This window comes from Ambystoma mexicanum, chromosome 12 (genome assembly GCF_040938575.1).
Source record: "Ambystoma mexicanum isolate Mex_15411 chromosome 12, UKY_AmexF1_1, whole genome shotgun sequence".
NCBI lineage: Eukaryota > Metazoa > Chordata > Amphibia > Caudata > Ambystomatidae > Ambystoma > Ambystoma mexicanum.
Genome location: NC_090936.1, coordinates 41,239,423 through 41,254,277, shown reverse-complemented (window position 1 = coordinate 41,254,277; position 14,855 = coordinate 41,239,423). Strand labels below are relative to the sequence as shown.

General features: G+C 43.4%; 1 protein-coding gene across 1 annotated transcript in view; it reads left to right on the top strand.

The window, feature by feature from the left end:
• Nucleotides 1-14,577, top strand: part of LSMEM1 (leucine rich single-pass membrane protein 1) — a 41,840-nt gene extending 27,263 nt beyond the window's left edge. The window contains exon 4 of the mRNA XM_069627910.1: nt 14,263-14,577. Within this exon, the coding sequence (XP_069484011.1) occupies nt 14,263-14,384 (122 nt within the window). The 3' untranslated portion in view covers nt 14,385-14,577. The remainder of the gene's footprint in view (nt 1-14,262) is intronic.
• The last annotated feature ends 278 nt before the right edge of the window (nt 14,578-14,855 follow it).

The following is a 14,855-nucleotide window of genomic DNA, read 5'->3' as shown; positions in this document are numbered from 1 at the left end:
TATGTACCTTACTGAGAAATGTAAAGTAGATGGAGTCCAAGTTTATTTTTTGGTTCTATTTTTTAACTGTGAAAGGTGATTCCTAAAAGAACATGTCTTTTGTTGTTTTTTGATGTATTTATTTTTTTGGCCGGAGAGCTTAGAACGAAAGGTGGGGAGGGAAAAGAGGGAAGAGGCACCAAGCACTAATATGGAGTGTCAGGCGTACAGGCCAGGATGTTGCACATCTGTTACTTCTAAGGTAGGGCGCAATGTTTCTCATGCTCATTGATTACCACTTCAGAAGCATTTCGAAATTGCTTCCCTCTGCAGAATGATGTGTTGTAGTATATACAGAGGACTGTTGTCTTAAAAAAATATGGACCAACAGTGGGCCTCATTCCGAGGCTGGAGGTAAGGGTTAACGGTCACCGTTAATGGCAACGGTGACCGTTAACACTTACCACCATATTCCGAGTTCCCTTTTGCGGGTTGGCATTTAACGCCTGCTTTTAGCAGGCGTTAAAAATCCAACCCGCAAAGGGACCTTGGAGTAAATTACGGCACCGTAATTTACGGTGCCGTAATTTACTCCTTCCCCATTCCCATTGAGCCCTATGGGGGCAGGAATGGGGATGGGGAACCGGTATGGCGAATGGGGACTTACTGGTCCCTCCAACCTTGGAATGGACCGGTAATTACTCCATTCACCATGCCGGATTTCCATGGAGTAAATAGCTCCATGGTTGCTTACCATGGTGCTCTTTACTCCATGAATAGCTCCAGCCTCGGAATGAGGCCCAGTATCTTTTACTGCTTGCAAGGTAGCTGGTGGGATTTTGGGTCCCACAGAAGTAGGCTGTGTGGTTACAGTATTGATTGAGGAAGATGACGTGGAGGAAGATAGCCTCCTACTTGCTAAGAAAGGAACAACCTTTCTAAGAGCACTGCGGTCGTTGGATTTGGTGTGGCAGCACATGGAGGTGGTCCCGTAGGAGTACTGTCCGGGGAATCTGCAACTGAGTACAAAGTTGCACTCAGTGCATTGCACTTTGGCAGCTTTAGCCTTTGGTACATTCCCAAAAGTGGTAAAGAACTGCCACACCCATGGTTGTCTCTGGGTGCTATAGGTAGGCACTTCCTCTACCTCATCTTCTTGGTCCTCTACATTGTCTTTGGAAGTACTGCGCTATTTTTGTTGTGAAGGCTGGTGATAGTGGTGGCTCTTAGGGGGGAGCGATGGCAATAAGTGATAGGTATTAGATTGTTAATGGATAATGAGTAAGAATAGGTGTAGGAGCTGTGCAATGGAAATTTTGAAGGTGAAAGTTCCTAGAGCAGTAGAAAATGCACTTCCGAACTGTCCACGAAGCACAGATCTGATCGCAAAGTGCAGACACGTTCTCGGAGGCGTCATCATGCCGCATGCCAGCGTATGTTCACGTGGCACTGTCTGGAATGTCCACCATGACGTCAGATGTTCGTGGATGTCTACGAATGCAAAATCAGTCGAAAAGGTTGCAAAAAGTGTATATTGACTTTTTTTTATTTCTATCGCGCTCGTACACAAGTGTTTCAGAGCGTGACAAAATAGATTTGTTAAAAATGATGCTAGAAGGAGGCAAAAATGGCAGAGTTTTAAGGTGAAACTTTGTAAATTGCACACAAATATTGCTATATTGGGTAAGTATGATATTAGTAAGTTGCAGTAAAATAGCATGCACTGGTAAAAACCCATGAAATTCACTGACAAAACGTTGTTAAAGGGACGTCATGGTTAAGTTGCACTAATAAAAACCTATAAAATTCACTGAGAACACTTTGTTAAAGGGATGTTATGGTTAAGTTGCATGAATAAAAACCTACAAAATTCATTGAAAAAACTTTGTTAAAGGGACGCCATGGTTACAAGTAAAACCGAAAAACCTCAGACATTTGCCAGTTATGGTAAGCTAAGCAATAACTCGTGCCACCACTGTGCACTGCTAATACTAACACCCAGGATATCAAAGATGACATCACAAATGTCATTGATGACATCACTGATGACATCACATGTGAAATTAATTTTGATGAAAAGTCCCTTCAAGGGGTTGTGTTTATAATGTTGATAACAAGATGTCAGAGGTGATCGGGAGATCTATCATGAACTACTTAATGTATTAAAGAATGTACTCATCTAAACAACATTGTATTGGAGTGTTGTTGTTAATACAGGGACCTAATCATATATAAACATAGGCAACGGCTGCAGCATGCACCAAAGAAGTACAATATTTATAATCTTGTAATTTTGGAAATTACAATAATGAATGCTATTTTATGCAAGTTTTGAGTAATGTTAAACATGTAATAACTAGCTAACAATTCAAGACTTACTACACTTGTGCTAGAACATATGAAGAACCACAATGCATACAAATCAGAGGCACATACAGGGAAACTAAAGTAAGGAAAAAAGAAACAGCATCATCAGAAAATGTTAATAATATTAAAGTTTATCTTCATGTATACAAATGAATTGTGTTGTCGAGGCCTGCTTATTTCCCCATGTATTTGCACCATTAGCTGAGACTGAACCCCAAGGAACGTACTTTAATAACATATGATAAGGTTAACTTCTAGATATATAGCACATTTTCAATTTTAAAATTCTGACTGTCAGTGAACAAAACCACCTGGCCTATATATGTCATTGAACAGAAACAAGTGTCCCAGATATCTGATGTCATCAGTGATGTCATCAATGAAATTTGTGATGTCATCTTTGATTTCCTGGGTGTTAGTCTTACCAGTGCACGGTGGTGGCACGAGTTATGGTTGCTTAGCTTACCATAACTGGCAAATTTCTGAGGTTTTCGGTTTTACTTGTAACCATAACGTCCTTTTAACAACGCTTTTTCAAATATATATATATATATATATATATATATATATAAGTATAAATACAAATACAAATAAATACATTTCACCCGGTTTGTGAAATTGTCAAACCAATGTCACCCTAAGTGGTATTACTCTCACTCTTTCCCCAAGGTAAGGACATCTTTGCATGATATTGTAAGGTAGTAAAGATAAAAAGTAGCACACCAATTCACATTTTGAAATAAAGAAAAGACTGCCTCTAGATAAATGTATTTAAAATAAATATGTCTTTGCTTAGAATGCAACTTTGCCACCTCATTTAAAGCCTCAGGCAAAAACACTGGTGCATTCCCTCTTCACCTAAACAGGAGGATAGGGTAAAGGAATTAGAAGGCGCGTGAGTAGCACCCTGGAAGAAAAATTAAAAACGGAGGTAATGCTGCTGCTGCATTAATTGTCGGTGGGATTCATCGGACATCAAAATGTCATAGAAGTTAGAATTTAGCAGCGGCACAAAAAGATTCAATTTGGTTGAAACATAGTTGTCAGTGGGGAAAAGGATAATTATCATGGAGTTCAAAAAGTGTTTAAATGTCACTTCTTTTGCCCTGATAAGAAATGTAAAACCATCAAAAATAATTGAACTTAGTGTGAACTGCTTTGAAAGTTATGACGTGGAAGACAGCCTGTTCATTAGAAACATTTCAGGAATTTCCCACTTTACGTCAGTTTCAAAAGTGCAATCGATGCAACAAAATGTTGACCAAATTTAGTCAGCAGATTGCAGAATTGAATCAATGACTCAGGGTCATATGATGAAGATGAATGATCAAATCCCGGTGAGCGACGAAGGCATTGAAAATGTACCGGAAAGTCCAATTCTACCTCTAAACTCCTCACAGCTGTATATGAGGAGGGGCTCCCAGCAGGTGCTGGCCCCTCTACTCTCGCCTTGCTTTCGCTATATGTGGTCTCCTCTGCTCCCTAATCAGAGTATGGTGATCTTAGACATTTGGTGGCGACAAGTGGCAGCATGAGCGTATCAAATATTAGTCAAGAAAAGAGGAGGTGTTCCTAGGTCAAAGGCTACTATTAGTGAAGCTGCAGCTCATTATGTTTACAACTTAAAAATTGAACAGCAAGATCAAATGGACACTGGCACAATCCAAAGATGAATGGTTGGGAAGGAGGTGTTCGAATGTGGTATATTCAGTGCAACGGCTGACGATGGGACCAACTCTGGAAGCATAGACCAATGTACCCTCTAAGATTTCAAGCATCCAGGGAACTGAAAGAAAATAATACCCAAGAAAGAAACCCACAAAATAGAATCACCTCCAACAAAAACAGGAAGAACTACTAACAAGGTTCTTTTAAATCTATATTAAGGATGAATGTGATTTCTTCAAATATATTTCTCCTGAAGGGGATTTCACCGAATCCATTTCACTGAAAACCCACTTCTTCCTTTTACTACTTTTTTTTTTAATGTGTGGAGTAGACCCACCCGCAGCCCCTCTCACCCTAACATATACCCTTACCCCACACGCCACCTATTACGCATTACACATATACCATTTCCCCTACCATTTTCAGTGAAATCTCATTAGGGGAAATGGTAACGCTATATTAACCTGTCCCTGCCTCTCTACCACACTCTCATCATTATTTAATATAGGAAGTAAGCTTCTAAAAGAAGTTCAGTAATTGTATAATACCAGCCTTTGCATGCCATATATGGCAAGAACATGCAGGAGAAAAATTACCGGAGAGGTGGGCACCACAATGTTTACTCGCTTCTATTCAATGTGTACTTCTCTCAGTTAGTTTCCAATAATTTTGACCTGGAGCTGCCAGTTTAAACTGGTCCTATAGCACAAGGACCTCCATAAACCGCAAACAAAAGAAAACAAGGCAACTTTGCCTTATTATAACTGGCGCTTCTCAGTTGGCCCCTAGAGAGGGCTGCAAGTTCCCAAAATATTTATATCCAACGTTCTCAGAGTCAAAGCATCAGTTAGATCTGTGCAGTTTTGGCCAGGAATGTTTTATTCACATCCCTGTTTTTCTAATTAAATTTATTCTGAATGTGATCTGTTGGGCGATCATATTTTGCCATCAATATACATTTAGCCAATGCATTTCGGTGTAAACCTTCATCAGGGCTGTACATAGGCTCTTGATTACATCATCAAGCTACGCATAGTCATACATTTGTCAATGCAAGTTCATTGAATGATTTGCATACAATAGATAAACAAATTCACACATACCATTTTGTTTGTCCCACGAATATTCAATTGGTACACCAGAAAAAATAAATGAAAAACAGAAATTTTCATTTAGTATCAGCGTTACAAAATTCTATGTACACAGTTTAAGGACAGAAGAGTGTCCTACCTGATCACTTTCAATGCACTCTGTCAAATCTGGTAAGCCCCAAAGGCTTTTCTTTTTGCAACCCTCATGGCTCCAGCCACGTGTGTTGCAGATGCGTGGTGAAACGCATATGTTAATCGTGTCTCTGTGAAAGAAACAGGCTATTTAGACAGCCGTTCTAGCATGTCTTTAATGATTGTATGAATAAAAGCGGCGGAAATTCTCTGACATTTACCTTCAGTTCCTGTGTTGTTCTGCCTTCTGCAGAGAGACATGCACGTGCATGTCTCTTAGTTCTATTTAAACGTTGCCTTGGAGACGGAGTCGAGGTCCGACAGGAATGCCGGAGCACGTACGCCTCGCGCCGCACCCCCTGGTGATTACCCTGGGGCAGTGATGGCTCCATGACAACTCCTGAAACGCTGTGTGTTACCAAGCTGTCAGCGCCGTTCTCGTGTGCTTGACATTAGTTTCGGACTGTTTCTGTGAATGCGTGTACATTGTAGTGTAAATGCATGTTATAAGTGTAATAGGTGTTGTATAATTTGTGCTGTTCTAAATTTCTTATTATTGCGGATAACCATGTATCGCTACCTCTACTGGCTAATGCTTACAGGTTATGTACAAAGCTAACTATCATTAGCTTACCATGTGTAGTATTTTTGTTCTTCATTTGCGGGTTTTAAACGATAGGTCTTAATTAAAGCAGGCACAAGTGTAAATGTACAAAAATAGAACTGTAGCTTTTACAATAAAACGTCACATAGGATTTTTCGTCTGAAAGGACAAGCAGAAAACCTTCACCCAAACAATGTTTTAGGCAATCTAGCACATGATATTAGTGAAATTAAAAATAAATAGACATTTAAATGGAAAAGACATTGGCTTGGGAGGATAGCTCAGGGGCAACATGCTCATCTGGGAAGCGAGATGACATGAAGCAACACAGGTTCGATCCCCGGGTCTGCGCTTAGAAACCTCTGGGTATTAAGCACGTCATAAATAAGATATCATATCATACGATAGACAGCAATGCCTCAATTAAATCAATTTCAACTACCAGAAATTGATCCAAGCAGCTTTCTAGCCCACCATTCCTTAGCCCGCTCTGCCATATGGAAGGGGAAAGCCACATGAAAAACATTTGCAAATTAGCCTTGGTCCTAAACCCCAGATGAGGTAGAGTAGCTGGAATTGCTAGGTCCCATCCTCTCTACATGGGACCGAAATCAACCTCAGGCATGTTTTGGCATCAATGGGCATCATCATTGAAGTGCAGCTAAGGCACAGCGAGCTAGGGGCTCACATCGGAGCATACTGGTGCCAGTTAAGGTGGCTTTGAAACAATACAAAGTTTTAAATCTATCAAAACCAATGCCAATTGCACTGAACCTCTTTTCCATCCCATAAGGATAAAAAAACATTTGCATGCCAGTCTTGACGCCACAACAGAAAGAGCAGACCAGCTGGAACTTCTAGGCCACAACACATATCCACAGGACCCCAAGCCATCACTGACCAATGCTGGCCTCATCTGGCTAATTAATTGAGGTGCATCTTGGACCTTAGGCCCAGTAAACTCAGCCCCCACAGCTGGACTCCCATTCAACATTGGGTGACTTTGAAAAGTAACCCCTAATTTTCCACCATCACAACAATAGTTCCCCTCTGATCCGGTGCCCTCATTTAGCACATCCCCTTTCTGCAGGTGCTGACAGCAATCCGTTGTGACAACTTCTCTACTTGAGGACCCTGTGGGCCGGATGCAGATGAAATATGAAATTAACATTGATTTCTCACTAATATATTGAGGGAACAAAGGAAAAGAGGAGACAGAGAGTAGATAGGAAATGGAAAGAGAGAGAAACGAGAGAACACAATGCAAAAAGAGAGCGCAGGAAAGAGGGAGGGAAATATTGAATGTGTTTCTTAACAGTAAGCATATTTACATCTTATTGTAAATGCATAATTTGTATGCCATAAAACTCCCCAAGACGCATAATTCTCAAACTTTAATAAAAAAGTGTCTCTATTGTAGCCACAACAAAATAAACCAAAGCTCCAGGAAATACGGCGCATGAACCAGGCAAATGAACATTGAAAGGAACGGGTGCATCGCTACTCGTAATGCAAAGAGTTATCCTGCCACGTCTTTTATTATTATTATGGTATTTATTGAGCGCGGACCAAGCTTCGAGAAGAAACCGAGCGCTTTACAGAGGTATACACCAATACCGATAAACAACTGAGCATTTCACAGAGGTATATAACAGTACAGATGCATAACAGAGCGCTTTTCAGAGGTAACAAGAGAACAGATATACAGCGGTGGTAGGATAAAGTGGTGCACAGAGGAAAGTGCAGCTGTACAGGGTGGCGGGGAGGAGAGATGCAGACATCATCTATTGAGTCAAGTGGCAAGGTGATGTGATGGACTAGGTGTTGAGGAGGAGACTCTTTGAAGAGGTGGGTCTTCAGTTCTTTTCTGAATTGTAGGAGTGTGGAAGTGAGTCTGATGCTGATGGGGCAGAGGTTACATAGTCTTGGGGTGTAGGCAGGGAAGGCTTGCTTTCTGGGCCTCTCCTTTTTGCAGCAGTGGATTTCAAGTCTCTACGTGTCCTGTCCTCTGGTGGTGCGCTGTGTCAAGGAGTTCCCCCCTTCTCACCTGAGTTCGATCTTTGCTGGATTTCTTGATCAATGCCTTCTTGCGTACTGATCGAGTCTTGAATAAGGCTGCACGAGTCTCTTCCGACTCCAGCGTGCGTTCAAGTACCGGGATGCAGGGATCCAGGAATCCAGGAAATAACAGGGTGGCAAATAGCACACAAGTCCAGGAATCAAGAAAGGAAGGAAAGGGACTAGAATTGGGTTAGAGTTAAGAAGCAAGGGAAACAATACCGCGAGCTACGGAGCACACGTCTGGTCGCTACTTTGCAATAGAATTGAGACACGCGGGGCCACGGGGGCGTGGCATATATATGGAATGTACTACGTCCCCCGTGAAGGCTGGTGCGAGGCATATCACGTGATACAGCAATGTTGGGAGAAACAATGAATGCAAGCCCTGCCGTGACAAGGACCAGGAAGTCCAGAAGGGGCGCGTTCTGTGGGTCATGACAGCATGCCTCCTCCGAAAACCTGTTCCTCCAGGTTTGCCCGGGTGTATAAGGTGAAATCTTCTGAGTAGTCGAGGGGCCTTGAGATTAGAAAGTGGTTCCCAGATTCTTTCACTAGGAGGATATCCTTACAATTCAACCAGGTATTGAAGCTGACCCCGTTTATACCTGGAATCACATATTCGAGATACTTCATATTCCAATTGGTTGTCGACCAGTAGAGGAGGAGGTCGGTAGAATTTCCGGGAGGATTGGTGGTAGGGTTTTAATAAAGGATGTGTGGAATACTGGGTGAATTTTCTTCCAAGAGTCTGGTAGACTAATCCGGTATGAAACTGGATTGATAATTTCCTTGATGGGAAATGGACCATAGTACCGAGGGGCCAACTTGTTTGGCCGTAGATGCCGGGGTAGTAATTTTGAGGACAACCAGACTTGATCACCGATTGCATAGGAAGGACCTGGTCTCGTTTTTAAATCCGCATACCTCTTAGTCTGTGTTCTGGCCTTCTCTAAATTTTCTTTGGCCTCTTGGTGTACGTTGATGAGGGTTTCAATCCAGGAGTCGACAGTAGGTACTGGTGTAGGTTGAGGGAGAACAGAGGGTAGAACTGATGGATGGAAACCTTGGCTACAACAGAAGGGGCTGGTCTTAATTGCTGAATGGTCAGAATTGTTGTAGGCAAATTCAGCCATGGGTATCAGGAGCGACCAGTCATCCTGAACCCTGGTGGCGAAACATCAAAGATACTGTTCCAGGGTCTGATTAGCACGTTCTGTGGCCCCGTTGGTCTGGGGATGATAACCAGATGAGAGGGCGCATTGGATTCCCAAAATGCGACAGAGATGTTTCTAGAATTGAGAGATGTACTGAGGTCCTCGATCAGATATGATCTTGGAAGGGAGTCCATGTAAACAAAATATGTGTTCCAGGAAGATTCCAGCAAGTTCGGACGAGGATGGTAACTTACACAGGGGTGTAAAATAAGCCATATGAGTGAACAAATCTATGGTAACCATGATGGTCGTGTACCCTCGGGAAGGTGGTAATTCCACAATGAAGCCTATAGCAATGAATTCCCATGGCCTTGTTGGCAGCGATGGTTGCATTAGAAGACCCGCCGGTCTCTTGTTATCATGTTTGTTTTGACTGCAGACAGCACAAGCTTTGATGTACTGCTGTACGTCGATCTTCATTCCAGGCCACCAAAACTGTCTTTGTATAAGACAGAGGGTGTTGGTTACGCCACGATGTCCGGAGTGAAGGGTATCATGACTGACATTTATCATTCTTTGTTGTAATTTCTGTGTAGGAATGACCAGTGCATTGTCCTTGAATAAGTATCCTTCCTTAAGTCTTAGGTTCCATGGATTCTTCCTTGAAATATCCTTCTAGAGGTCAGAGGATTGGGTTTGCACTCGAATTTCTTCCAGGAGGTTGACTGCTTGAGCTACAAAGATCGTGTGGGGAAACATCTTAGGATAGGCCTTGTCTTCAGTAGTTGCATAGTCAGGACGTCGAGACAAGGCGTCCGGGAACATGAGTGATTTGGTATTGGTACTGGGCAAAGAAGTAGGCCCAACGTGCCTGACGACTGTTCCTGCACTCCACTGATTGTAGAATTTGAAGATTCCGATGGTCCGTGCGGACCTGAACTGGATATCTAGCACCCAGAAGTAGATGTCGCCATTCAGTGAAGGCCTGGCGGATGGCTAACAGTTCCTTTTCCAGGACGGAATAGTGTGTCTCACTGGGAGTCAGGGTTCGTGAGAGGTAAGTAATGGGGTGTTCCAGTTTATCCTCAAGACCGCTCCTATGGCGTAGTTAGAGGCATCCGTTTCCACTAGGAATGGGCGATTTATGTCTGGTTGGGCCAGGATGGGGGCTTGCGTGAACTCTGTCTTCAATCGTTGGAATGCTTTGTCTTGCGGTGTAGACCAGATTAAGGGAGTGTTTTTCTTCAAGAGAGCAACGATCGGCTGGACGATCTCAGAAAAGATAGAAATGAACTTCCGGTAGAAGTTGGCAAGCCCCAGGAAGGATTGAACTTGTTTCACGGACGTGGGAGCAGGCCATTCCAGTATGGCCTTTACCTTTGAAGGGTCCATACCAATTCCTTCTGGGCTAGGGATGAATCCCAGGTAGTGAACAGAAATAACGTGAAACAAGCATTTTTCGGGTTTTGGCTAAAAGTTTGTGTTCACAGAGTCGTTGCAATACTGCCTTTACATGCTCTTCATGCTTTAGAGGATCCTTGGAAACGATCAATATGTCATCCAGATAGACAATGACAAAAAGGAATAACATGTCAGAAAACACCCTATCCATAAAAAGTTGAAAAACTGCGGGGGCATTAGCTAGTCCAAAGGACATGACTAGATATTCATAGTGACCAAAGGGTGTTCTAAAAGCTGTTTTCCATTCGTCTCCTTCCCGAACACGGATCAAATGATAGGCACCCCGGAGATCCAACTTCGTGAATACTACGGCGCCTCTCACAGCTTCCAGGATATCCGAGATCAGGGGTAGTGGGTACCGATCTTTGAGGGTGCATTTATTTAAGCCATGATAGTCGAGGCAAGGTCTGAGTTCCTTGGTGTCCTTCTTGGGAACAAAGAACAATGAAGCACCCGCTGGAGATTTTGAGGGTCTTATGGTGCCGTTTTCAAGGTTGGTATCCAGGTATTCTCTGAGGGCCTTTTTCTCAGGTTAGGAAAGAATGAACATTCTGCCAAAAGGAATCACTGCTGAGGGATCTGTATCTATGGCACAGACTTCAGGTCTGTGAGGGCGTAAGGCCTGGACTATGGCAGTTGAAAATACATCAGGATATCCCCGATAGGCCTCTGGGATTTGTATGATATTAGAAACCATGAGTGGTGTTTTCAGGTCTCTTGGTGGTTCTTTAGGGGGTGTCGAGGAGGGATCCAGGATTAGACAGTGGACATACAAAACTTTGAGCCTAGGAATAGTGATCCTGCTGTCCAATTGATATACGGATTGTGCTTCTGTAACCAGGGCATACCCAATACCATGGGGTAATGGGCTGACTTAATGATGTCGAATGTAATCCGCTCTTGGTGATGGTTTATGGAAAGTTGGATCTCTTTTGTCTGCAGGGTTATGGGTCCTGAAGAGAGGGGTCTTCCATCGATTGCTTCCACCGGCTGCATGGTGCTTCGTGTCTCGTACGGAATATGATGACTAACAACTCAGTCTTGATCAATGAAAATTCCCATAGCTCCGCAGTCCACCAAGGCCAGAATGGGATAGGTCTTATTCTTGGAGGGCGACAGGAAGGCTTGTAGTATCACCAAATTGTTTTGTCCAGGAGAGTTCAAGGATGGAATTGATGTGGGGCAAACATCTCTCTACCGAAGCTCTGCTCCGTCTAGGATCGGGAGCTGGCGTTTCCCGAACGTCGAGGAGGGGCCAGAGGACACTCCCTAACCAGGTGTTTGTCTGAGGCACAATACATGCACAACCCGTATGAATCCTTCTCATTCTTTCTAGCGGGGATATAGGTCCACGAAAGGCTCCTATCTGCATGGGTTCTGGTTCAGTGATTGAGCCTGGGTTTGTGCCCGTCTTGGTGGTACTCTCAAAGGACGGCTTCGGAGGATTAGCTTTGGATTTCTTCTTCTCTGCCTTCCTTTCCTGGATACGTAAATCTATTTGCATGACAAGGTCCATTAGTGCCTGGAATGAGTTTGGGCGAGCCACTCTGGCCAACTCAACCTTAACCTCCTCATTCAGTCCTCTCCTGAAAAGGGTAAAACTAGCCTACGGGGACCAATCAGCTTCCTTGACTAACTGCTTGAATCGGGTAACATAGGTGAGCATCTCCTGGGATCCTTGCTGAAAGTCTAACAGGTGTTCCTGGGCACTATAGACCTGTTCTGGACGGTCAAACATGGTCTTAAGGGCTTGTATGAAGCCATCATAGTCCTCTAGAAGAACGTCGCCGGAATTGACCAGGGGCGTGGCCCACGTTAAGGCGTTTCCTGAAAGGTGGGAAATTATGAAGCCCACTTTAGCCCTGGGAGTTGAAAAGTAGTAGGACTTAAAAGTAAAGTGAACTAAACATGAATCCAGGAATCCTTGAAGGGTTTTTTGTGAGCCATCGTATTTGTCTTGTGGCAGAATCGCGGGATAGAACTAGTTGTTTGAGAGCTGCGTTTTCCACCTTTAGATTCTGCACCTCGGTTGATAGCTCTTGCATGCCACGCATCAGGTCCTGGACGGCCGCTTCCATGTCCATATCGAGTTCGGTTGGTTGGCGTCTCAAACTGTCAAGGAGTTGCCCCCTTCTAACGTGAGTTCGATCTTTGTTGGATTTCTTGATCGATGCCTTCTTGCGTACTGATCGAGTCTTGAATAAGGCTGCACGAGTCTCTTCCGACTCCAGCGTGCGTTCAAGTACCGGGATGCAGGGATCCAGGAAATAACAGGGTGCGCAACTAGCGCACGAGTCCAGGAATCAAGAAAGGAAGGAAAGGGACTAGAATTGGGTTAGAGTGGAAGAAGCAAGGGAAACAATACCGCAAGCTACGGAGCACACGTCTGGTCACTACTTCGCAATAGCATTGAGACGCGCGGGCCTGCAGGGGCGTGGCGTATTTATGGAACCTACTACGTCCGCCGTGAAGGCTGGTGCGAGGTGTGTCATGTGATACGGCCATGTTGGGAGAAACAATGAATGCAAGCCCCGCCGTGACAAGGACCAGGAAGTCCAGAAGGGGCGCGTTCTGTGGGTCATGACACGCTGTCCGCCAGAGATGCTGAGTTTCTCTGTGAGGTAGCTGGTTGATTTGAGGGCGAATGCCTTATAGATGATGCAGCAAGACTTGAAGGTGATTCAAACGTGCAGTGGGAGTCAGTAAAGGTCGATGAGGGCCGGGGTGATGTGGTTGTATATGGAAAGAGCCTTGATGAGGTGTGCGGCTGCATGTAGGACACTTCTCAGTGGCACAAGGGAGGATGACGGGAGGCCTTCGAGGAGGGCATTGCCAACTCCCTCCAGGTGTGATAGGACCAGCGCTTGAACAGTGGATCTAAAGCTGTCCCGAGGGAGGAAAAGCTAGGCGTTCTGGAGACAATACATCTAACTTAAGGATGAAGCTCATTCTCTCCATAACAAGTTTGCAAAAACGTAGCCCATCCCCCAGTCAATAAACACCAACAGCTAAGGCCATATAACCCCAAAGCAATTTTAGACATAGCATGGGGTCATTTTTTTGATGGTGCTAGGGTGTCCTCGACTGATGAATTCAATAATGTTCAGACACCTGTTGAGGAGCAAGGCTCTTCTTCTTGGCTGATGGTGGCAATCAATTCTATCATCAGACCTCTTCCCCGTTAAAGAACACATAAGTCATTGAGCAGCACACGCCGAATCATGAAAACGGTAACTGTGTGTGCGGAGAGTGTGCAACCTGATCCAGTAGGGTGAGATGTGTTTACATTTATAGGATTGTCTAACAAAACACCAGTATGTATTGAAATGCTTTGACATAATCTCATTGTAGCAATATGTCTGGAATTGATCACCCGCCCGACCAGACCTTGATTCTGCATTGTGACCTGAATCATGAAATTTGAATGTATTTCTGTGCTATTCTAACTCCAAGCTCTAGCCAAAGCCCAAATCTGGAGAATTCCCCTGGTTACAAGATTTAAACAAGCAGTTTACATAAATGGTTTATATGTGTATTTATTATTTAGCAAAGGTATTTAATAAGTGGTTACCTAGCCACAGGCTCAATGAGGATATGTGCAATTGCAGAAGCAAGTGGTCTTAAGAATAAAGAACAGATAGGACCTTTGAATATTGTGGATATGAATTTCAAATGTTGGAGGCATTAGAAGAGTTTCAGGCTGTTTTGATGAAATTAAAAAACATGATATTTCTTTTGTTTGAAGCTCAGGCAAATAAAGACACAGATGACATGCTCAACCGACTAACATCCGGAGCAAAGGAAATCGATGCTCTTCGGAAGATAAACAATTTGATTTTTAATCGCCTTAACAAGACTGAAGTTTAGAAAGAAGAATGTAAAGCAGACCGCACAAACCAGCATTGGTTATGTTCCTGGAACTGTGAGAAGCCTCCGTGATGATGCAGTGATGAGAAGGAAAAATTACAAAACAATCAGACTAGCTGTTAAGCATTCTGATAATCATCTAACATAAACTAGCCCTGAGATTGGGAATAAAGGTTCAATCGATTCTCTTTGACTGATTGACTGATGAATTGTTATACCCAACTATGCATCCATAGTGTATTATTGTAAAAGAATGAATTTGTTTCTGATTTTGAAATGCTGATTTAGTGATAATAAGTGTTTCTTTTCATGTTGTATACATTGTAGACCAAATTTTGCACCGAGAAGTATCCCGCAGCCGTCTGGGATTTCATGTACAATTTCTGCATAAATAGGGGGTGTCAATTTTTTGACACAATCCTCACATTGGAGACCCTTGATGATAACAGTGGGCAAATTAATGTAGTTTGA